A 25839-nucleotide genomic window follows, 5' to 3' on the forward strand; every position below is an offset into this window, starting at 1 on the left:
GCATGTGACTGTATATACACAGTGCAGAGCATGACTAATATTCTTTCCAAAACACAGCTGGGAGCATCCAGCAGCTGTAGACAAGGGTGTAGTCAACAGGTAGGTCATACATAAATAATGGAATTCATTACACATCTATTGTATGAATTAGGCAACACACAAGACCGAAGTCAATGCTTGCATACACTATATGCTCTGTAGATGCTTAAAATGAATCTTTCAGAGCCTAAAAAGTTGTTGAACTAATACAGCCAAGTGCAACATCTACTTTATTTTTTTACTAGTATCTCTGGAATGAAGCCCTGGATCCCAAACCTAACGTTACCCTGCCACTTCCTGGAGAAAATAAAGCCAAGCTTAACCTGAAAAGGGTGTGTCAGTATGTATTTGTGGTTCTTCCTAATTGACCTTTAAATCATTGCAGCATTATGTAAAGATGTAATGGACCGGGTCTCAAGTCACAGCAGCCAGCAGAATTGTTCTATACAACCCAGTTAGATGGTGACAGCACCAGGAATACATGAAGTTTCCCATGATTCCCCGAATTTATTATTTGCATCAAATGAGTCACTCGTCCCTTGCGGGTGTTTCTTCCAGAATTGAACTGGATTGTTGTTTATGCCCACCTTTGACTGGTGTTGTTAACACTCCTCGTTGCGCCAAACATGCCATTGCCTTCCTCTGGAACTTGGGAAGATACCACCACTGAAAAGCATTTGTGTCACCCAGGCAGGGACATTGGCAACAAGAGAAACACTTCAAGAACAAGTAGACTCTGGACCCACCTTGGTACATTTAAGTAAGCATTCAGGAGCTTTTGGTGTAGATTTTTTTTTTTTTAATATATCTATTGTCACCTAGGTGTAGTTGGTATGAAGAGGGTATTCTGTGATAAAATACAATTTTGAAGTCCATCTCTAGATTAATTAGAACATAATATAAAACACACTGGAAAGCAGCAAATCACAACATTAAAAAAAATGTATATAGGGATCCAGACTCATCCAGTGAGTGAACTCTTCTCACAACACAGACTGATCATATCAAAGCTAGCAGATGTGGCAGACGGCCGAGCAATCTTGGCTCATTAAAGAGTATGAAACAGAGCATTAGTGCACTCCTCCCCTCTGCAAACCGATAATATATTATCAATGCGGGATGCATTAGACGGAGCAGGAGAACTTCTGGAGCTGCTGCAATAATGTCTGGAACATCTGTACCTCTCTGACAAGACATCGGGGGGATTGCCTCTGAGAAATGATATATCACGCCTCTAGCACTTCCAGCATCATGTTAGGAGACAAAACAGGCTGGTGAGGGCGAATAGCTTACGATTTTGTGAAGCCTGAAACACCTCCTATACTCATCCTCTGCCATTTGTCATTCAGGAAAGTAATGAATATATTTCTGCTTGGGCAATGAATATGTTGGCTGCCATTCCTGGCTTTACTCTAAAAATGATACTTTTCTTGGTTGTCAGGCTGATTTAAAGGATTAATCTTCTTTTTCTTTTGAAGTGAAATAAAGTTCCACTTTTAAAAATTTGTATCAGGCTGGTTATTGTTGCAGAAAAAGACAGGCAAGGCAATAATCCATCTGCAATACCTACCTTGTTTCCCCGAATATAAGGCACTGTCTTATATTTTTTGAAATGCCAAAATATGCCCTAAGTCTTATTTTCAGGGGATGTCTTATTTTTCCATGAAGACGACTACAGTACACATTTATTGTTGAAAGTCACTCATGATCACTCATGTTCCATTGATTGTCCCCTTCTGATCACTCTATGCCATTGATTGCACTGCAGCCAGGAGCAGACACGTGCTGCAGCCAGCATCAAGGAGACACACACAGGATCGGATCTCAGAGCATGTCTTATTCACGGGTGTCTTATTTTAATTATTTTTTCAAAAATGGGGGGTGGCTTATTTATTGGGGATGTCTTAAAATCGGGGAAACACTGTACATCAGTATTCTCCCCGGACCCTTTTAGCTGGGCGTACCACCCAGCACTTTTCAGTTACCACCCAGCTGTTTACTAATAAGTTGGGTCACAATACTGGGGCTGCCACCTGCCTACAGCTTCTTCCCACCCGGCAAAAAAAATTTCTGGGTTCAACAAAAATTGCACCAGGGATCGGTCAAAAAAGCTGGGCTGTACATGCACCAGGATACGTGGCAATCCTGACTTCCCCTGCTGGTTACAGAATGAGCCGTGGTAGTTACCTGGCCCCAACAATTAGGATAGCGGAAGATAGGGATACAGAGAGGATGGCATGATTCTGTGACAGAACAGGACAGATGAGTATAGGAGGTTAAGTTCCGCCTTACTACTAGTTTGTTGATCTGCCACAGCAACTTCCTGCCCAAATGAACCTCAGCAACTGCTGCAATCCTTTCTCTGGACAGATTTCCTCATGGTGACAACAGGGTACCCTTCAGCCCCTCATTTTCCGGTTCTGCCATTTTTAGTTCATATTCAAAATTTTCACTCTACTACAGAACTGACTTCACCAAGCACTGGTACATCTAAAAAGACCTGTTATGCATGCTCTTCTTGTATAGGATATATGTAAAAAGTTAGAAAATGTAAAAACCCTTAGCTTTGTAATATGGTTTAACCCATCCCCTGAAATTAACTTGACCTCCTACCCGAAGCAATCTTGATCTACTGACAAATCAAACCGCTGTACTAAGCTATTGGAAGGCTGTATTACAAACATATAATTTAATTTTGCCCAAAGTTTCACTTTAAAACTCACATAGGCCATTTTCTTTGTGTTATTGCATTTTGTACAATGCTCCAGGTCAGTTTGAAACTAGATTAAATAAAGCAACGTGACTTGGATTCAGGTCAGATCGAGCCAATTAAATATCACAGCTCAAAGTGAAATCACCGTCTGCAAAAGCAGCAGAAACTCTGGCTCGTCTTCCATACACTTCTAGACATTTGATGTAAAAGCCAGCTCTGTTCTATGCAACTTGACCTTTACGGGTGGATAGATCACACCACTTGTGTAGCTAACGACAACTAGTGGGTCCGTGGAATGATTTGCTGTAAAAGCACCAATTTTCCTAAAAAAGATGTGCAGCTTCAACCTGAGCTAACAGCCACATAGTAAGAATTACTAGATTGGAAGTAGGAGGCACTCAGGTGATTGAGGGTATTTATTAAAAAGTGAAAAAAATAAACCATAATTGCCCTTTAGGATTTATAAATTTTTTCCAAGTACATTTATCTGTATAGCATGACAGCCAACCAGCAATGGTAGGCTCCATATTTCTCCCATGACAGGTTTTCTTTAATCAAGTCAACACGTCCAATCTGAATAAAACAGGAGGGTTGCACTCCTATCCAATCTAAGAGAAGTTGGGGTTGAAGTGTGCAGCTAGAACATTTATGTACTGCTAGCTCTGCGTGAGTCTCCTGCTGCACAGTCACTGAAGCAGTTATTAATTCCTCCAAGCAGACAGATATTGATCTTCCTGACAGCTTTCTCTGGGAGGACAGCTTGGGATTCCCCAATGGATACCCTCTGCCTGAAATAAATCTTTAAACCCTATGAACAGCAGTAGGAAGCCCTCAGAAGTGACCTGCTTCAGACAGCGAGGCTTTATTAATCACAGGCCTCCAGGCTTCAGAGCAATCTGACCTGCAAAAAAAGAGCCTCACTGGCTGAAAGCAACAAAGAAGATAACCAGACAATACCGCAAACATACCGCAAACATAAAGCAAAATTAAAATTATCAGCTTAAAAAAAAGCATTTCTTTAAAATGTAGACATTCATCTGTTCCACGCACGATTTAAATTTCCTTTGCATTGCAATCTGAAGCCCAGAAATGATCAATCAGTCTGGTTGCATTCAATTAGATTTTCTGCCAAAAACAATAATTCCTTTTTGACAAAATAAGATTGTCTATTGATGGAAATGACTGTTAGATGAAGCTGATTTTTGGAAGAAGATTGCACTGTGAAATATAGAACTGTTATAAGGTATGCGCCCTTTTCTCCACATTCCATCATGTTAAATTCTTGAGACAAGGCCAAGCCACTTAACAGCAATACTGAAAAAATGTGAACACGTATTAATTACGCTGGTTGCAAGCAATCACTGCAACCCAATTAAAGAGATTCAGCAGCAGAGGAAAACAGTGCATGAACATATATGTTTGTATTGTGCCTGCCTAATAGCCATGTGAAGGAAATCAGATGCATCAGAGGTGCCAAATTACATTAGAAATTATGAATTCTGTCCGGGACATTAACACGGAAGTGTCTATTTCTGAGCCTCCCCTCTTCTTCCCCAAGAACAGTCTTAGGCTTTAATCCCACTGTAATAAAGTGCGGGAGAAGTTACGTCATCACGGCAAATCAAGATAGAGGAAGAGGACTGTAGCGACCTACAACAGAATGGGGACAGGCAAGTGTAGCAGGTTTATTTCCTATTTAAGGAACATTATGGAGCTGAAAGGAGAAGCAGAGGACCGATAAGCTAATCTCTCTATCACTCAGCTCTCACCTCCCATCTGCATGCCTCTAGTTTGCAACAAAAGCCCTATGTCTTTTATTAAAGGTCCATTTACAACAGCTACATGCCCTTGCTAGAAACACCTTGTCCACAGGCTGACAATGCTGGAAAAATAATAGAACTACAGATAATAAAACTACACTACAGGGTGGACTTGGAAAAGGACGGATGTGTAAAACGTGTATTATATATACGCATAGTTACACAAAGGTTTTTAAAAAATGACTTATGTATTGCACCATACATATCACAGACTTCAAGAGTCCTGACCACCAAAATATTTTACTGTTAGCAGCTTACATAAAAGTAGCAATGCACATGATCCATATAAAAATAAATGTATATTGGATAAAATGTAACAGCCCTTTAAAATGTCTTGTACTCGCAGAGTCACAAAATCCCAAAACTCTCCAACAAACCCAACTAGATAAACAAAGATGCAAATTTCCGAGTACTAACATCATCTCCCTGTTAATATGCAGCCGATTCACAAACTTTCAATTTCCTCTAAAAGCAAGGTAATGCGTGAGGACGTTTTGACCGATATTCTTTCATGGCATTGAAAAAATTTCTGTGTTTATGGGAATAGATTTTTCACATTACCGAGAGACCATAAACCAAGAATTAAATGAATCTCCATCTCAATGTAGCATGTAGTATATGGAGTCACATTCAGACCTGATGTGCTGAAAAAACACATTAGGAAAGGATTTGAAGTTTCAAGGTAATCCTTGAACATTTGTCCTCTTTGAATGGTTTACCCTGGTGGTGCAGGAAAGACCTCCTTCCACCATCTATAAGTTTTGCCTTTATATGCACTTTAGAGTTAATTCTACTCCGGATGCTTGCCCTGATCAAATATGTACTTTTCCATTACACGCTATTACTCTAGAAATGTTGGCGGCGAAACCGGGATTTGTAACTCAACAGCTAGTAGGCCACAGGCCTTTTCCGTCATTACCGGGTCTCCACCTGTAAACACACAAAACTATTCTTTCATAAACGGCAGATTTAGGCAGCCAAAGTCTACAATCTGCAAAGGGGTAGAATATTTATCACTAATTTGCTGAGAAACCAATTGGCTGGAGCCCCCCCCCCCCCCCATTATTACCTTGCAACAATCCTGGGTATTAACCGCGCAGAGCTCTTCTAAACTACTGCTTAAAAGACTAGTTTTCAGGGTACTTAGATAAAAGGCTGGACATTTATGATGACGGATGACCACAATTAGGCTCTCATAACCAACACCTGAGGGAAAGGAATAGCTTTATGAAGGATCAACTCTGCAACAAAAGGCTTTAACAGCAGAAGAGAAAGGGGTAAACACAGTGTGGTTGGGTGGATTGCAATTCTATTTTTACAGAGAATCTGTATTCATGCTTGAAAACAGAAACACTTAAAGCAGACCCTTCCCCCCCCCCCCAATACAGTGCATTCCAGAATAATAAATAATTTGCTTACAGTCACACAAATTTGCTACATTTTTTATAATGCAATGTCTATGTCTATTCTGTGCCACCATTGTAAAGTGGAATCCAAGTCCAAAATTAAAAAAAAAAAACACCAAAAAAAACCTGCAAGCTGGCAGGTTCTTTATTTCTCTCTATTGTTCTTTATTGCATATTCATTTGCAATAAAATAAATTTATCTGCAATTAATTTACACTCATTTTTCATCACTCTGTTGCAGCCCCTGACATCTTTGCCTGGTCCTGTTCCAGGCTCTTTGACCATCTTGACTGGTCAGGCCAGAATGACGCAACATCTGTAAGTTCATTACCGGCAACCAGGCATTTCAGATGCAGAGCCACAGTACTGTTCAGACATAAAAAATAAACTGACATTTTGCTAAACCTGAAGCAAATGTGTCCCACATTGTGTCTGTGTCTGATGTATTGTCTGTACATCACACAAATGTACAGGTGGGGTAATAAGTGTTTAGGCAATGTGGAAGAATTGCCTATGTTGGCGAGTCCTGGGCATAAGTTTAGGAAACAGAGAGAGACTTGGATGCAAGTCTCACCAGATTCGGAGATGTCATTACTATGTTGCTCACCATTTTCCTCCCTGGATAAAAGCTAAGGTGCAAGGATCTCCCTGCGTGATTTATTCCATGAACTGTGCTTCCATTACCTATACTGCTACTTCCCAATTATTTCTCTGACACTGATCAAGATAGGATCTCTAAGGAAGCAAAGTTTGCTGCAATACCATCAGGAAGCCTTGTAGGTGAAACGCGTCAGGTTTTGAGACAAGACTGTTTTTGTCATTATGTTACAGTGCCTAGTATAGGAATACTAAGTTCAAATAGCATAGAAAGATTATGTTAAGGATAGCATTATTTTAGATCTGTTTTTGTAGTAATAATATACTTTATTGGTTGTTGCCATAAAAAGCCTCTGTCCTTATTATTTCATTTTGCTCCAATCCCAAGCTAGGCAATGTCCCACAAAGACAGTGCATAATATGATGCATTCATTTTACTAAAGGGGCCGAAAAATGAGCTTTAGGGAGACCACAGGAAATATATTGGCAATTGGTTCTTGGCTCTCCGTTTGCCTTTTCCATGCACAGCCATCACAGTACAGGTGCTCTTTAGCTTCAGTTATGAAAACAACATTTTAGGGCATCTCAGATCTCTCATCTCCATCTGTGTATTGGAAAATGAATGAAAAATGATGAAATAAAGAAAGCAGCAAAAAGTTAGGACAGTGTTCCAATCAGAAACTGTATTGCACTCTAACTCTTCAGTAACCACCTAAAAATTGCTGGGTGGTTACTAAAAAAAAAGAGCCGGGTGGTGTACCCACCTAAAACCGGCTGGGGGGAGAACACTGCTGGAGATGTAAGCAGGCAATCGAGGGACAGTTTCTAATCTTTAGGGCAATCAAATGGGTACAAGCCATTGGAGATGTTACAACATAAGACAATGATACTTCCCTGGCCTACATTACCGGCTATTTAACTGTGCACAATTTTGCTGCAAATCCAACACTAAATGGCTGTCCTCAGTGTCAACAAGAAGGTGCAAAGGGCAATTTCACATCTCAAAATGAATCCAAGCCAAGTTTAACTGACCTTGATCCTATAAAACCTAAACCTGTTTATCACAAACAGACCACAGGACTGAGGTAGGAGAAGCCGTTACGTTTAAAAGCATACATTTTGAAAATGTACTACAAAATATTGGTAAAGTTCATTGGTAATTGGTAAAGTACAAACAAGTCCCCTGAAGTCCAAGAGCTGCTATCCCATCAACTGCCTAATGGTATGGTAATAACATATGCCAACAACCAATGTATATGGGTGTGCTATATAGAAAATGTAAACAGCCAGCGTGACTTTCTAAAATGTTATATCATTATGTAGAGAAAAGCAGAACTCCAAGGAAATGTCTAAAATTAAATACATATCAAGGAATGGTTCTACCTGCCAATTGATTTGTATTTTCACAATCAGGTCCTGTTACACAGCTCTGCAGTGCTGTCTAGCTGGTAGCATTTTTGATGTTGAAAAAATTTACACCCTTAGCAGTGAAATGAGAAGCAGCACAATGCTGAGCTCATCTCTCCGATACTCTGCTCTAGCAGTATTTGGTGATCAAACCACCTACTGGCATGGTCTAAACCCTGACAACATTAGCAGCACACTAAACACAAAATCAATTTTCCAAACTTTTTGGAATAGTATTTGTATAGAATATTCTATATATCGCCAGTGAACTAATTGGAAACTTGGTGGCATGGTGCAGTCAGGAAATCTGCTGCAAAGATTCATTGACATTGCTTTTAAATTACAGGTACAGGCATACTGTTAAAAATTTCAAACTCACATTACTCCTTAAATGACCTAATGTGACATCAAAACTTTCACTAGTTATTAATTGCTGGACTGCCCTTTTCCTCTGGTCAGTGGAAATTTCCAGCTATAGAAGTAAAGCAAACAGACAAGAACATATCATGGTTTATACTAAAACTTAGCTATAATTAAAAAAACAAAAACAAATCAGAATTTTAATAATCTCATTATGAAAATTCCAACCTGTAAGGGTGTGTTTTAAAAGACAATTTTGTACAACGTTTGGGGCTCAGCAACTCCCTGGTAATGACATCCAAGGTGTGCTGAGCTCCAAGAGAAGCATAGGTAGGCATGGAATCTTGTACTCCTCTAAGAGGTACCCCATGGGCAGAAGCTCTGCCCCTTGAAGCGCTAAATGTAAGAAATATGGGAACACCACAATTTGTCAAGTGAAGAGAACAAGGCACATGACAATCACCAGGTATCTCACTGCAAAATTTAAAGTAAACTCGTGATTCCGCTCATTCAGGCAAATTTCTAAATTAGCCAATGCAAATCCAGAAATTATAGGGGTGACCCTACAAGGATGAAGAAATTAACCAAACTTGTAAATTGTACGATAAGCTGCTCCCCGGCCAGTGTTCTCCCCAACCCCTTTTAGCTGGGTGCACCACCGGGCACTTTCAGTAGCTACCTGGCCGTTTGCGGGTGCTTACTAAAAAAGTTGGGTCACAATACAGGGGCTGTCTTCCACCCACAGCGCCTTCCCAACCGAAAAAAATTCTGCAGACACAGCAAACTATGCACATAACTCCCTTGCAGTTCCTTCTCCAGAGAACTAAAAGCAACCTAAAGTCCAAAAGTGGCAAGTCACTTACAGAAACTGTGCTGCAACCAGGTGCAAATACGTGCATAAATTAGCTTCCAACCACTCCAGTTTGATTGAATGGGAGCAGATGAGTAGGCAACAACTCTGCAGTCAACCACAATTGCTAACCAACCAACTATTAAGCCTTGACACTGCTACATGACAGAAGGGCAATGCCAATCTAAGAAAGGTACTGCAGTGAGGTTTTCAATGCAACAGAAGAAAGGGGAGTCTGACCTTAAACAGGAAATAGGAACGTTTAGGAAACTATACTGTCAGAACACAGTCTTGAGAAGATTCAAAGGCAGGCAGCTAAATTTAAACTTGATTGGTGGTTGCATGGTTAAATGCTGGAAATATCTGGCTTGTTCAGCTTGCCTTGAAGGCAATTTAACAAGTATAAATATATCCAATGATATAAACTGTGTCTAAAAAAATGATAAAATGCCTATTGTACAATACAGGAAGAGATTCTTTACAGTAAGAGTGCTTAAACCCCTTCACCTACCAGCTCATTATTCAGTAATATCAATCAGAAAATGTTACAAAACAAAGTCTTTTCTTGCGGTGAATTGTATCCGCGTTATAATTACTAAAAGATAACATGGGAATACACGAATCCAGCAAACAGATCTGACAGGCTTCAGTGCCAGAAAGAAATTTATTCTTCCATTTGTGAGGAAAAACTGGCTAAAGATGCCCAGAGTTTTGGCTTTCCCTTTCTCTGTACAGAATGCAAAAACATCGCGGGATGCTGCAATGGATGCAATTTGTTTTTTTACATTGTTGACAATATAACCAGCAACATACAGTATATTATACAGTGTTCTCCCCAGCCCCTTTTAGCCGGGTGCACCACCCAGCACTTTTCAGTAACCACCGGCTGTCTTTGGGTGGTTACTGATGAGTTAGGTAACAATACAGGGACTGCCACCCGCCTAAAATTCCATCCCACCCAGCTTAAAAAAATTTCTGGGTTGAGCACTGTTATAGTTTGTATTTATTAAAGTCCCGTACATGAGAAGTGCCATTGGCTAATAAAAACTTCAGCCCACGCAAAATGGAAATACTTGCTACCAAGTTTAATTTTGCATCGTTTAGGAACTGCATGCACTGCCCCCGTAACAACTCAAATTATAATAGTACGTTGTATGGTGACCAGTTGTACGCCCAACAATTTTCACTGCTGGATAACACCATAAAACATTCCACACATCGGATCCAAAGTCTCTCCGCTATGGTAAAAGTGCCACTACTACATGTTGAGCCAAGCGCCATCTATTCTTGCATTATTCCACAAATAGTAATCTAGCCCACGCCCAGAGGGTCAGGCTCAATTAGATCAGCCTCTAGCCATCCAGTAACCCAATTATAGACAGATCTTTTCTTTCCAAGTTCAGTCTGACTTGGGTGCCTCTTGTATTTAAGCATGAATTCCTCATCTGCTCAGGATTTCCCGGAGTACAGGGCCATAATGAGTCTTCTGAGTGCCTGGCATATCTAGTAGGCTCAAGTCTTTCATACTTCTACTAAGTGGAACAGTCCCTGCAATTGGCCTATCCTTCTCCTTAGCATGGGGTTCCGTCCAATTTTAGTACTGCTTGCTACCCTGGGGCAGCACAGAACATCGTGTCTGGGGTCTCGTAGTGTGGGACACAGAATACTATATCCCTCCCTACTGTGCAAAGAACCCTCTGTACGTGTCTGATGACTTAAACCCTGGTCACAATATCCCTGGTCATTGCCTTTCTGAAATATCACTTTACCATGTCATTTCCTGGTTACAGTGGGGGCCTCAAAACTGGTCATGGGCAAAGGGTCACACGCCAAATGTCAATTTCCTTGCATTATTACCCCCATTTGCACGGTACAACCCTGGACATATGCAGGAATTTAATCCGTTTCTCATTTCTAGGCATCTAACTCTTCTACTTGTCTCCCTAGGTGTGGGATTCTTTTAGGCAGCAAACCCTCCACCTTCTGGCCCAGCTCAGTCGCCTCATGGGTACAATATCCCACAACGCCTTGGATAATTTACAAAACTTTACATGGAATTGAACACGGTATCCACAGCAACTATCCCTTTGCTGGACACCTCACCTGTCGTTTAGGCTATCCTGTGCAAATTTCATGATCACCTGACTCTCACTTTGAGAAATAAACCATCTTCCAGGGATCCATACACTCTTCCTGGGAATCTAACTGTCTCTGGGGCACAAAACTCAATGGTCACCATATACCCCATGCCTAGAGAGGCATCCAACTCTCCTTCTTGGCACAGGTATCTGACCCTTATCCTCCACCCTGGGCATTTGACTTTTCACCTGGAAATATTACTCCCTCCCTAGACATCTGAATGATCTCATGGGTACAGGACACCTTCCCTGAAAATATAACTCTTTTCCTTGGCTCTGTGGGCCACCTGTGGGTGTGATCTTTTAATGGGCATTACACCCACTTTTTGGACATCTGACCTTTCTCCTGAGCTCAGTAATCCCTCCAAAAGGTATCTCATCCTCTCTTTGGCATCATGTTGCACCATAAGAACTGATCCTTCTCCTAGGCACCATATACCCTCCACAAGTAAATGAAACATCCCAGAGTTCTCACTCTCTGGGCATTTGATCCGTTCCATGGACACAGTACTTCCTCAAATGACTTTTGACCCTTCTTTTGGAAATTATCCTCTCAATCTTAGCATTCGATGCTCCCCCTAGGCATACATTCTTTGTAGGCATCTCAGTATTCTGCCATCCACCACTGCTTGGGCATCCAACTCTTCACCTGGGCATTGTACCTGTCAGACACAGCCCCACCCCTTGCCCTTTGTGGTTAGCCTAATCTTCCCCTGAGCACGATGGTTTTCTGGGCATAATGCCATTTATCAGAATTTAAACCCTCTCCAGAGCACAGTACTGGTCATAGTACAATCCCTAGACCTCTGACCCATTTGGGTTCCAAGACCCCTTTCCTTAGAATTGGACCCCTCATCTGGGTCCTTCACACCCCCTTCCTAGACATCTGACCCATTTTCTTGGCATAGTACCATGTTTTGGCATCTAAACCCTCTCAAGGGCAACTCAGCCCCCCTTCCTGGGTACCTAACCCAATCCCTGGTCATCACGATACCACTAGGCTTCGGACCCTCCTGGGGGTTCTAAACTCCTTTACCTGGAAACCTGGACGTTATTCTAGGCTCTACACCCCTTCCCTGGGCATAGTATTATCACTCCAGAACATAGCGTCTCCTTCCTCGGCATCTGACCCATATCCTGATCATATTGCTATCCCTAGGGGTCTGGCCATTATTCAGGATTCTATAACTAATCCCTGAACCACTGATCCTTCTCCCAGAGCCCATACCCCCTCGCTGGGCACCCAACCCTTCTCCAGGGGGGCCCATGACCCCTCGCTGGGCACCCAACCCTTCTCCTAAAGCTTATGACCCCTCGCTGGGCACCCAACCCTTCCCCAGGAGCCCATACCATCTCACTGGGCACCTGCTTCTCCTAAAGCCTATGACTCCTCGCTAGGCACCTGACCCTTCTCATGGAGCCCATACCCCCTCACTGGGCACCCAACCCTTCTCCCAAAGCCTATGACCGCTCGCTGGGCAGCCAACCATTCTCATGGAGCTCATAGCCCCTCGCTGGCCACCCAACCCTTCTCATGGAGCCCATACCCCTCGCTAGCCACCCAACCCTTCTCATGGAGCCCATACCCCCTCGCTAGGCACCTGACCCTTCTCATGGAGCCCATACCTCCTCGCTGGGCACCGGACCCTTCTGACAGAGCCTTTCCCCCCCTCACTGGGCACCCAACTCCTCTTCCAAAGTCCATGCCCCTCAGTGGGCACCCAACCCTTCTCCCAGAGCCCATACCCCCTGGCTGCACCCAACCCTTCTCACAGAGCTCTTCCCTGCTTGCTGGGCACCCAACCCTTCTCCCAAAGCCTTTGCCCCCTCAGTGGGCATTCAACCCTTCTACCAAAGTCCATGCCCCTCAGTTGGCACCCAACCCTTCCCCCCTCTGGGCATCTGACCCTTCCCCTGGCACAGCCTCCATTTCTTTCTTCCATATATACAGGACAGGCTCCTCCCCCTCTCGGGTGAGTACCCCGTTTCCTAGGCACAGGCCCTTGCATGGGTTCTCCAGGGCACAGACCTGCCTTCAGTCCCTCCCTCTCATACACAGACCCCTCCCCTAGCCGGGTGTACCCTCCTCGGGGTCTCTTCTTACCCTTCTCCTGGGCGCAGGACAGGACGGCCTCCTCCTTGGGGTTGGTGACCTGGGTGATGATGGACGTGCCGTCCATGGGGCCTCGGCTCTCCGCTCTGCCTGTAGGTAGGATTAGCCGGGCGCGAGCTGGCGGCTCCCCCGGGGCTCCGGGTGCTGTGCCTGCCTCCTCAGCATGTAGTCCGGGCGGGCTCAGATCGCTGGAGTCCCCGTCCTCCCCTCACTCCTCTCCCCTCACCTTCCCAACATGGAGGACGGGCCGCGCCACCACATAAACAAGGGGCGGGGCTTACCATCCACCCCTCCAATGCCGGACAGCGCTTAGGCCCCGCCTCCTCTGCGTCCAGCCACTCTGGCAGCTACAGGGTTATCCTGGACAGCGGGGAGTGTCAGAGAAAGGGCGGGAACGAGCGCTCTGTCATTGGCCGAAGCAGACGTGGATGACAGAAGGGGCGGGGATTGCTTTTAGTATAAAAGGGCTTGCGCAGCCTCTTCACACAGCTGTAGATGGTAACCGTCGTGATGGTCTATTTACCATAGAAAGTCCTCACCGGTTCTAAATAGGAAAATTTCTGCTTGCTCCCGTCTGACATTGCAAATAAATGTTTTATTTAAAGTGACCCTGTCATTAGAATAATATACGGGCTGCCATGACTGCTCTGGCTTATATAATGCAGGTCGCAGGTATACGGCGATGGGTTTTGTTTGCGTTCCTTCGTAAAGGAGGTCAATCTCAGGTCAAATGTACCTGTCAATAAATTCTGACTGATTCCGAAGCCTCTTAAACCCAAAGCTACGTGACACGAGCCAGATATCCCTTCTAGGTCATTAGCGCATGGCCATGCCAGTCATTCTGAGCGTCAACCCAACGCATTCGCTCAACACAATTGTGTTACATGCACCAAAAACACAATAAAATGCAATACTGGAACAAAAAAATCCTAAGTGCCCCCAAGGCAGCATATTCACTTGAATTGGGTGCCGTAATGCAAGGTAACAATTCATTAACACAATGCGTCATGATGATACACGTTTTGATACACATGTCATAAGAATAATATGGGGGTTACCATTGCATACCCCTTTTTGGTTAGCTGACAATTTTTGGATTTAAAAGTTCTACGTTACTGAAGCTGACCACATGTTTATTTTATAAAACATCTAAAAATCTATTCATGAGAGATATTTGATCAATGTATTGTTCAGAAATTGGTCAATCAATATTATTTAGCTGGGAACATTCCTTTACAACCAGCAATAGGGGAAATTTCTAACAACCATTAGTCCATTGGAGCATTTCCTAACATTCACCAGCAAATGGGATTATTCCCCAACAACCACCAGCCAATGGAATTATTCCCAAACAACCACCAGCCAATGGGATTATTCCATAACAGCCACCATCTAATGGGATTATTCCTTAACACTCACCAACCAATAGAAGCTTTCTCTGCAGTCTACCATAAAAATATGGCCCTGCCAGTTTGTATAGTAAGAGTGAGGAGCACTTTCATTGGCTGGTGATGTATATAGTGATCGAATTGATGGTCAACATTTAGGCTGCATACACGCATGCAATAATTGTCTTTCACAATCCTTTCCAATGACAAAAGACTGAACGATGCAAGATTGAGGGATGTACATACAGTGCCGCTCTGCTGTATTAAGAGGGGAGGAAGAACGACGGAGCGGCACCGCATTCTCCCCTTCACTTTCATTACGACGTTCCTCGTGCATCATTCGTGGATCCACCAGGGTATATGGCTAGCTTTAAGCTTTCATTTATCCATCAACCAGACAGGTTTTGTCACTACATTGGTTTACCTGGGACCTCCCTACTGACGCGTTTCACCTAGGATTAGACTTCATTTGGGAGACAATACTGGGTAAAATGTGTCTGCAAGGTAGATTCATAAAATGGAAATTGCTATGCATATAGCTAGAACAGTAACATTTTTTTACAATGCTGGAGTGTTTTTTGTTTGCCGGATGATCTTCAGTTTGGCTTTCGCACTCAATGGCCAGGAATTATTATTATTGATAAAGAGGATTTATATAGCGCCAACATATTACACAGCACTGTACATTAAATAGGGGTTGCAAATGACAGACAGATACAGACAGTGACACAGGAGAAGGAGAGGACCCTGCCCCGAAGAGCTTACAATCTAGGAACGGCAGCCAACACCAGGCTTGGGAGCAGCGTTATTTCCCATAGTGTTGCACTATATAATTGTTGGAAAATCCAAAGGAGATTGTGCAATCCAATTGCAACTTGTGTTTCCATCGTTAAAGTAGAACTTTGTGCCAATTTACTTCTTAAGGTTGGGTCTACACGGACCTTATTAAAAACACATGTAAACATTCCTATTGCGTTTATATGTGTTTTTAAACACTTTTTCTAGCGTAATAAAGCTTGTCTTTAAAATCCTGGAAAACACCTATCCTGAGTTTTTAAAGCGTTTACATTTTTATTGCTTAAAAACATGAGAAATCGTCCCATTGAAGTCAATGAAAACAGTTACCCGCGTTTTCCAGTGTTTTCCAAGGAAACGTCCTAGTGTAGATTAGCCTATTGGAATGCATGGGGATTTCAATCAAGGGCTGTAAAAGCCTCAGGTTAAATTCTGGGGAAAACGTCGGTGTAGACTAAGCCTAACATTGCTGTTCCTCAAAAGCCGGGAGCTGGGGATCAATAGAGCCAAAGTACACCTAGAGACAGGGGCACCACCAATGGGATGGATAAAAAGAGCCTTCACTTGGTGCCTATGAGGTTCTCCCCTTCACTGGCAAAGAGCCAGCATTGACATGATACCCAACTGGATCAGCAGACATGGTAGTGGCGCCATTAGTAAATGCTCGGTTGGCTTTCTTAGCAATCTGGTCTCTGGACAACAACATCACCAGTGTGACATGGACGGAATGCTGGTCCCAGACAAATGTGAAGGTTTAGGCCTAACATGCTGATTTATACGTACACTGGTCATGACCTCACAACTGTGTCCATGGAATGATTGGGTCAGTATGTGTGGGTATGACATCAACCAATTACGTGCAGGAGAGAACTGTGGCAGCTATCCCATTGGCTGATAATTGAAGATAAAATAAGTGCTGGGTACGACAGTGGGCAGGGGAAAAGTACAAAGGGTATGGCAGCGGGTGGTTGGCATAGGAGAGGAGTGTGGTGGGTAAAACAAAGCAGGTATTATGTGTAGGAGAGAAGTGGGCAATATGACCAGCGTGGGACTTTAGTGGGTATGACAGCAAACACTACGTAATGAATGCAAAGGGCATGACAGGGGGCAATACATGAAAAAGTAGAGTGCGGTGGGCTGTACATACAAGAGAAGTACAGACTGACTGTGGGCAGGTAAAGTGCTGGAGAGGGGGGTGCAGGAAATGCATCTGTATCCCCACCGATAGCCGGAACCAATAGAAAACTTGGCAGTCATTGACCTTGTCCAGCCATGCCGAGGTGGGACCGTGTGATCACATGACAGCCACAAAATACAGGTGTTTCATTATTTTGTTATTTAATTTAAATTTAAAGATTTTTATTTACCAACGACTTTATGGTGATCCCCTTTTCTCTTACAGACCAGCATTATGTGAATCAGCAACGTGCAGCCTTCTCTGCTTTGCCCATGCTTTAGGCCCATGTGTAGGAAAGGGGCGGTACTACGAGGAAGAGGCGTGTCATATCATTCTTACCATAGCACTTTATTGGTGACCTATAGCCAGCACCGATACATCATAGGTATCATTATATTTATAGGAGCACACACTACAAAAGCAGCCTGGGTTTGGCAAGAGGTGGTCATAAAATGGTTAACAACAATCCCAGCAGTCTTCCCCACTCTGCTCATCATAGATTTTCAGGATTTCTCTGTTTCCTGCTAAGAAAAGTGCTGAGTGTAATATCCCTTGTGTGATATCAAGCTATGCGTTAATCTTAGCATTCATTTTACTAATATTACTTTGTGTCTTTGGAGTCTCTAACTTCCCTTATTATCTTTTTTTGGCTCTTTGCATCTTTTCGGCCTTTGCAGAGCGGACGCAGGATCCGGATCCTGTTTTGTCTCACTGCTCCATTGCTTAGATTTGTCGGATTTCTCATTCTTTCCAAAGAGCAAAAGGTCTAATTTTCACATATTCTTTTTTCTGAATAAAAATAAATGCTTTCCTGGCGGAAGTTAACAATTCCTTTTTATCACATCATCTTTTATGTTCTGTAAATCTTGCCGGCTGGCAGTGTAATTCTCACTCTGCAAACATTGTGCTTCACCGAGATGTCACTTGTCAAAGCAGAGAGACGCCGGCTATTTACATTGCAATGGAGAATCCTAATGGAGCAGAATCAGAGCTTAGAAATGAGTCCTGTACACACAAAGGAAGATCGATAGAATCCAAGGCCTCACAGCACATCCTGGATACTTGATTAGTTAGAGGTAATTAAGGAAAATGATGTATATATACACCAAAACAGTGAATCTGACATTCATCAAACATTCTTTGGTGCAAAATCAATCGCTGCTATTGAGAACAAATGGAACCAAAACATTTCCCTCTTCATTCCCTACTTCTTTATTATTATTTATATTGTTATTACTACTAATAATAATAAACAGGATTCATATAGCACCAACATATTATGCAGCGCTGTACATTAAATAGGGGTTACAAATGACAGACAGATACAGACAGTGACACAGGAGGAGGAGAGGACCCTGCCCCGAGGAGCTCACAATCTAGGAGGTGGGGAAAGAATAGCACAATAGGAGGAGGATATGGAGTGGTGGGGAGTAGTGAGGGTTTAAGAGACAGAAGAAGACGGGTAGGTGAGGTTGAAGTGTTGGGTTTTGAGCGCTCTTTTAAATGAGCAGAAAGTCGGAGCAAGCCGAATAGGACGAGGAAGACCATTCCAGAGAGTCGGGCAGCTCTAGAAAAGTCTTGGAGCTGTGCGTGTGATGAGGTTATGAGTGAGGAAATCATTAGTAGGTCATTGGAGGTGCGAAGAGAGTGGCTAGGGGGGTATTTCTCTATCAGGAAAGATAGGTAAGGGGGACAAGAACTGTGGAGGGATTTGAAGGCAAAGCACAGAAGCTTGAATTTGATTCTATGGTGCAATGGAAGCCAATGAAAAGAACTACAAAGAGAAGCAGCAGAAGAGGAGCGGTGGGGAGGCTGTGTATGGGGTAGGTAGGTGGGTAGGTAGGGGGAAAGGATGTGTATGGGGTAGGTAGGTGGGAAGGCTGTGTATGGGGTAGGTAGGTGGGAAGGCTGTGTATTGGGTAGGTAGGTGGTTAGGTAGGTTAGGTAGAGGGGAAGGATTTGTATGGGGTAGGTAGGTGGTAAGGCTGTGTATGGGGTAGGTAGGTGGGAAGGTTGTGTATTGGGTAGGTAGGTGGTTAGGTAGGTTAGGTAGAGGGGAAGGATTTGTATGGGGTAGGTAGGTGGGAAGGCTGTGTATGGGGTAGGTAGGTGGTAAGGCTGTGTATGGGGTAGGTAGGTGGGAAGGCTGTGTATGGGGTAGGTAGGTGGTAAGGCTGTGTATGGGGTAGGTAGGTGGGAAGGTTGAATGAGTCTGGCTGCAGCATTCATATTAGGTTGTAGAGGAGAGAGTTGGGTTAGTGAAATCCCGGAGAGGGGGAGGTTAAGAAGAAGGTGAGTATTGCAATATTATTTCTTAAATCTGCTCGGTAACGGATTAAAAAAGCTGAATGTTCCTATTTATTATTTGTTCCTCACAAAAGGACTGTGGAGAAGGCCATCTTGGAATAGTTTGGCTGAATAGTGCCATGGAATGCAGTCCGAACACACATGCTGGAGTTGTTGTACACACAAAATAGAAATCATATAATTCCTGTAACATTTAAGCATGACATTTAGAAATAAACTTTACATATTGAAAACCCCATTGTGTAGCTGTCCTTGGCTGTAGCCATGCATCTAACCACACAGCCTGGACCTCTTGTGTGCCTTTTAGTTCCCTAGAGTTCACCAATTTATTCCTATGAAGTCCATATTCCTTGTATACCTGTATCCTCTCCAGCCTTGGAAAGCTTTAATAAATCAAGCCTAAAGTTTACACTGTAATGCTGAAATGATGAGAAATGAAGTCTGGCACCTTTGTTCTTCCTACGTTTGGTGTCACATGAATGACTCCCCCATCATCTGAATCCAGAGAAAATGGGAAATGAGCTGTAGTGCACTGTGTAAGCCTGCAATAAGGTGTTCTGTCCATGTTGCTTCTATATGTTGTAGTCACTTATTGATGAGAATCAGTTTTGTTCAGTTTTGATATATTAGGGCTTTAGGGTAAATCTATCATCAGATGTATATTTACTTACATGCATACCAAGCTATTTGTACAAAAGCACCACCATCGGCTTCTCACAAATGCCCCGTGGAAGAGAAGAATACATTCCAAATAATTATACTCAGAAAAATCTTGAAGCCACAAGTCTGGCTTTCTTTTTTTTTCTTTACTCATGCATCACAAATTATAGATTTAAGCAATTTAATCGTCACCTGCCTTGACTGAACTCTTGCAGAAATTACAGTGATCTGATGTGCAGCTAAATGAATCATCACATTAGATCTGGAAATTTATGTGAGAAGCCTGTAATAATTAATTCCAGAAGAGAAACATCTTGATGGCTAATTATTTTGTTGTGATAGGCGGAGGTCGATTGGTTGCCTGATATTCAGTTTGGATTTCAGGCGTTCCTTTTTATCCCAGTTCAAGCCCTAATGAACAAGACAGGGAATTGTATGCAAAGCGCAGGAACTGATAGCGACTAATCAACTGCGTTCTATATTCTCATGGCTGATGAAGCCGGAGGTTATGTTGGCAATGGCTAAGGTTATGGTGCATTTACTGCTTCCTTATGCCAGGAAGCCACTACCGCTCAGGAAACTCTACATGTAACTTTCCTCTACATGTACAGGAGACGGTCAGAGACTGCAGACATTGTACAGGAGACGGTCAGAGACTGCAGAAATTTGTACAGGAGACGGTCAGAGACTGCAGACATTGTACAGGAGATGGTCAGAGACTGCAGACATGGTCAGAGACTGCAGACGTTGTACAGGAGATGGTCAGAGACTGCAGACATTGTACAGGAGACGGTCAGAGACTGCAGACATAGTACAGGAGACGGTTAGAGACTGCAGACGTTGCACAGGAGATGATCAGAGATTACAGACATAGTACAGCAGACAATCAGAGACTGCAATTATACTAGAAGAAGAAATGGTCAGAGACTGCATCAGATCCACCAGCCGAATCAAAAGGTAACACAATTATGTTTCTCATAATTGCTGGTAATTAACTGCATCCTATGTGTATTTATTTTCTTGCCCCCGTGATACACAATTTCTATATTGTCACTCAAAACCATTGATAGTAAAATTTTTGGGTGACAGTTTTTGTATATAATGGTTGTTCTATGGGGATGGCGGGGGTGGGTAGGTAAGGGAGGTGCTACACTTTGGGTACAACCAATCACAAGCCATTGTTTCTGCCGCCCAATATCTAGTGTGTGTATGCAGCTGTAATTTTTAGGATGGCATAGAAGGAGGCTTCTTACGATAAAAGTAATATACACAATTAATATACAGCGCGTCAGCCATTTCTGAGTGTTGTGTAACCCTTCCTGTGATATAATTCACCTCTGTCTAATCTGTCTCTGGAACAGACAATCTGATTTCTCCATCTGTAATATTAATTCTCTGATTTTTGCTGCCAGCGATTCTCCTACAGATGGAACATTTGAGCGGTGCCATTACTGTGACATAGCGCTCATTCTGACATCCATTTCTGAAAATGATTTTAGTTTACATTGCGTTCTGTTAAATTACAGCAGATGAATTTGTTATGAAATACTGTCTCCGACTTTCCCATTTCAAAGTTAGTGGGTTTAGCTAATTTGCATAACTATTCCCATTAATGCTGAACCTTAGGCAAATATGAGAAAGAAACCCTACTGAATATAGTTATCTATTTATTTATTAAATAATTAAGGTTTAGCCATTCCCCAAAACAATGTAATATATTGAAGTTTACTAGTCCTTAGATATGGTGTGTTATATATTTTTTTAGGTTTTTTACCCTTTATTATTATTATCTTGCGTGTAACATACTTCCAGTCCTAGAGTGACAGCATTCACTCATTATACTATATATATGAAAAAGCTTTTGTTTTTTTTGTTTTTTTAAATTTTTATTGAAGGATGTATAAATATGTAACAGTACAGAAGAGAAACACAATTAACGCAAAAAAAGGGTTACAAACCTTATAAAAGAAAAAGTTTCATCAGTACGCTTGAACAGTCCAAATAAACAATTGGGTTAAACAAACCTGCGTTTATAATAATTGCAAGAATCAATAAACATCTATGAGTATTGGAGGATCATTGTCTAACATTCTTAAGTATACCATGAATTATGTTCAAAAGTTTTCTTAACTTGTGCTTTTAAAGAATGAGGTTGAGTTTCCATATAGGATTCCCGAGTTTCAAGAAAAAAGTGAAGCTTTTTTCCAGACCATTTTAAAAACAAGATCTAATTTTTCTCTAAAAAGACCTAATGTGGGTAGATCTGAGTCTATCCATTTATGCAATATTGGGTTTTTTTGCCACCAAAGAAACAACAGGTAACAATGCCTCTGGCATTCTCGCGAAACTTCCTTGAACTTCTGATTGGTCCGTGAAATTTCTGTGAACCAATTTTGTAAAACCATCAGAAGATCAAGAAAATGATTACGATACCCGGCATTAGAGATTACCGTATTTTTCGGCGTATAAGACGCTCCGACATATAAGACGCACCCAATTTTAAAGGAGGAAAATCTAGAAAAAAAAGATTCTAAAAGATTATTCCCCTTCTGATCACCCTGTGCCAATTTATCCCCTTCTGATCACTCTGTGCCAATTTATCCCCTTCTGATCACCCTGTGATCTGATAAATTGGCACAGCGGCTTGCTTCCGGGATCACGGGGGCACGCTTGTCTCTCAGCCTGCTTCCGGGATCGCGTGTGCAGGCTTCTCCTCGCTGGGTCTGCAGGAAGGCGGGGACACGCGCTGCAGCCAGGAGGAGAGGGGAGAAGATCGCAGAAGCACGCAGGATTGCGGGATCGCGGTATCGGGTAAGTATGTTACCGGTTTTATTTATTTTTAAAACTTGCATTCGCCGTATAGGACGCACCCACTTTTCCCCCCCAGTTTTGGGGAAGAAAAAGTGCGTCTTATACGCCGAAAAATACGGTAAATGCTTTTTTTTTAGCCAATCAGAGATCACTAGAGGTTTTTATTGGGGATATTTGTCCCTATTTAACCTCTAGCCAGCGCTGCATTCATTGATCAGCACAGCCCGCAATCTTTTTTTTTTCTTTTTTTTAATTTGATTTTGTTTGGCGAATTTATACCGGCCCTTACAATTTCGGTAAGCAAGAATGGCCAAATTTGCCGCGAGAGTTATGGGCACATAATTAATCAAGGTTGAAGTAACATAATAGGCCACAGAACACCAAAATCTTTTAATACTTGTACAGTTCCAAAAAGCATGGTACAAATCCGCATTTTGATGTGTACATTTAGGACACTTACTAGTAGGATTATAACCCATCAGGTATGCATGACATGGAGAAATATACGCCCCATGCAACACTTTAGGGGTCATCTCCCATAGCCGACGGGAGAACCTTCCATGCTCTAGAAAAAGCAAGGAGAACATCTTCCGCTGACTTAGTAGGAAACTGCTCCGTTCATTTCACCATGCCAGTTTTCTGGGTAAAATATTCTAACGGGATTCTGAGCATTGTATAATTTTCAGTAATTGCTTTCCTTGAAGGGTTACCCTTCAATAGTAAAGTGTCAAGTGGATTTTTCCAAACATTTACAGATAAAGATTTAAGAACTGTTGCGGTATAAGATTTAATTTGCATAAAAACAAACACAGTTGACCTCAAAAAAGGATACTCCTTGGCTGCTTTCTCAAAAGAGAACAGACGCTTTGTATCACGGCCACCAATGATTGGATAGTGATGGTTGGAAAGAATGGCCATCTTTGCAATATAGAAAAAGACGTTAAAGATGTTTAAATAAAAAAACACAAAAATCTGTTAAAAAATAAAATAAAATGGTGAAACATGTAATATACCTGTATGTGCTGTCACAACAGCTTACTTATGATTTATGTGTTGGTATGTTCCTGATCTCCCCTGTATTATACAGTTAGTTAGTATAGTCAACCTGTTGTCCCTAGCAACAAGTTTTCCTTTGTTGTGTTAGTGTTTCCAGCAGTGACTAGAGATATATATATATATATAATGAAGATTTCTTTGTATCGGACTCAATACAGCTATTTTGTATTAAATCCAATACAAATTTTTTTTAATTTCCCGCCGCTCTTTCTATCCGCACCCTAGCATGCACCGGCGTCACCGGGAATCTCCTGAGATTGTCTCTGCAGTCACCAGCTGGAGATTGGAGGAAGAAGACGTGTCCCCAGGACCTGCAGGGACCAGAAGGATGCCAGGAGACAACGGGGTTGAACAGGGATGGGTTGAAAGGAGGGGTTGTAAGAACTCTTTAAAAGTAGGAGCAAACCGAAAAGGATGAGGAAGACCATTGCAGAGAGTCGGGGCAGCTCTAGAAAAGTCTTGTAGCCGTGCGTGTGATGGGGTTATGAGTGAGGAAGTCATTACTATGTTATTAGAGAAAAGAAGAGAGCAGCTAGTGAGGGGATTTTTCTATCAGGTCAGAAAGGTAAGTGGGACAAGAACTGTGGAGGGAATTGAAGGCAAAGCACAGGAGATAAATTTAATTGAAAATTAAAAATGAAATGGAAGTCAATGAAGAGAAACACAAAGAGATGCAGCAGAAGATGAGTGGTGGGCAGGCTGAGTATGGGGTAGGTAGGTGGGAAGGCTGTGTATGGGGTAGGTAGGTGGGAAGGCTGTGTATGGGGTAGGTAGGTGGGCAGGCTGAGTATGGGGTAGGTAGGTGGGAAGTCTGTGTATGGGGTAGATGGGAAGTCTGTGTATGGGGTAGGTAGGTAGGCAGGCGGTGTATGGGGTAGGTAGGGGGGAAGGCTGTGTATGGGGTAGGTAGGTGGGAAGCCTGTGTATGGGGTAGGTAGGTGGGCAGGCTGTGTATGGGGTAGGTAGGTGGGAAGGCTGTGTATGGGGTAGGTAGGTGGGCAGGCTGTGTATGGGGTAGGTAGGTGGGAAGGCTGTGTATGGGGTAGTTAGGTAGGAAAGCTGTGTATGGGGTAGGTAAGTAAGAAGGCTGTGTATGGGGTAGGTAGGTGGAAAGGCTGTGTATGGGTAGGTAGGTGGGAAGGCTGTGTATGGGGTAGGTAGGTGGGAAGGACGGATGAGTCTGGCTGCAGAATTCATAAGAGATTGTAGGGGAGAGAGTCGGGTTAGGGGAATACCAGAGAGGAGGAGGTTACAGTAGTCCAGATGAGAGATGTGTACAAGGCGTTTGGTGGTCTCTGGGGACAGGTAGGGGCAGATTTTAGAGATGTTGCCCAGGTGAAAGTGACAGGACCTGAAAATGTTCTGAATTTGCTTGGTAAAGGAGAGGGTAGAATAAAAGGTGACCCCAAAACAAAGTGCCTGAGGGGAGAGATGAATAAAAGTGTTAGTAACAGTTAGAAATATGTCCGGGGGAGATTTGGAATGTGAGGGGGGGGGGTAAGATTCAGAAGCTCTGAATTGTCAAGGTATACAGCAGTGAGCATCCTCATGCCCACCAGCAAATAAAAAATGCTCACTGCTGCTTACCTAGACAACAAGGGTGTCTGCATTGGTTACACGCATGGCTGAGTGCTAGGCTAGGTGTGTTCATAGCAACCCCCCCCCCGGCACATTATTTAGCAAACAGCAGTAGGCTAGTTTATAATGAACACAACATTTCCCATGCAGCTTCCATGCTGGTTCCCATGTAGTTGCCTGCAACACTGCACGGGTTCTTAAACAGCCAGTGTTACATATTTTACAGGTACAAGCGATGTCCCTTCTACAGCAAAATCACCTTACCTGCCTGATCTCTATTTTTTAAATTCACTCACCTGTCTCTGTTCTGTGGTGGGCACCCCCATCTGGTCCTTTTCCAGGTTTCTGATCTTTGGCCATCTTGATGGGGTGATGTAATTCCTGCATGCACGTAGGAGTCCATTCAGTCCCGGTAGCCTGGCATGTGCTTCTTTTTTTTTTAGATACCAAATAAACTGGTATGTATTTTTTTTTAGGGACAAGAGATGTCCCTCCTGCAATAATAATCCCTTATGATCCCAAATTTACATAACTATAGTTGTGCATTAAGCTTCAGTGAATATAAGATATTGGGCTTGAGTGAGAACACATGCGCCCCTCTCATTCAAACTGAGCTCCAACTTC

The 25839-nt window shown here is 42.8% G+C and overlaps 1 protein-coding gene across 2 annotated transcripts in view; it reads right to left on the bottom strand.

Moving 5' to 3' along the window:
- CTDSPL (CTD small phosphatase like) overlaps positions 1–13698 on the bottom strand; it is a 44273-nt gene extending 30575 nt beyond the window's left edge. Inside the window, exon 1 of one of the 2 annotated variants that reach the window (XM_072412969.1) lies at positions 13435–13698. In XM_072412969.1, the coding sequence (XP_072269070.1) occupies positions 13435–13510 (76 nt within the window). In that variant the 5' untranslated portion in view covers positions 13511–13698. The remainder of the gene's footprint in view (positions 1–13434) is intronic. The other variant, XM_072412968.1, reaches the window with a different exon arrangement.
- Between the last annotated feature and the right edge of the window lie 12141 nt (positions 13699–25839).

Source organism: Pyxicephalus adspersus, chromosome 5 (assembly GCF_032062135.1).
Source record: "Pyxicephalus adspersus chromosome 5, UCB_Pads_2.0, whole genome shotgun sequence".
NCBI lineage: Eukaryota > Metazoa > Chordata > Amphibia > Anura > Pyxicephalidae > Pyxicephalus > Pyxicephalus adspersus.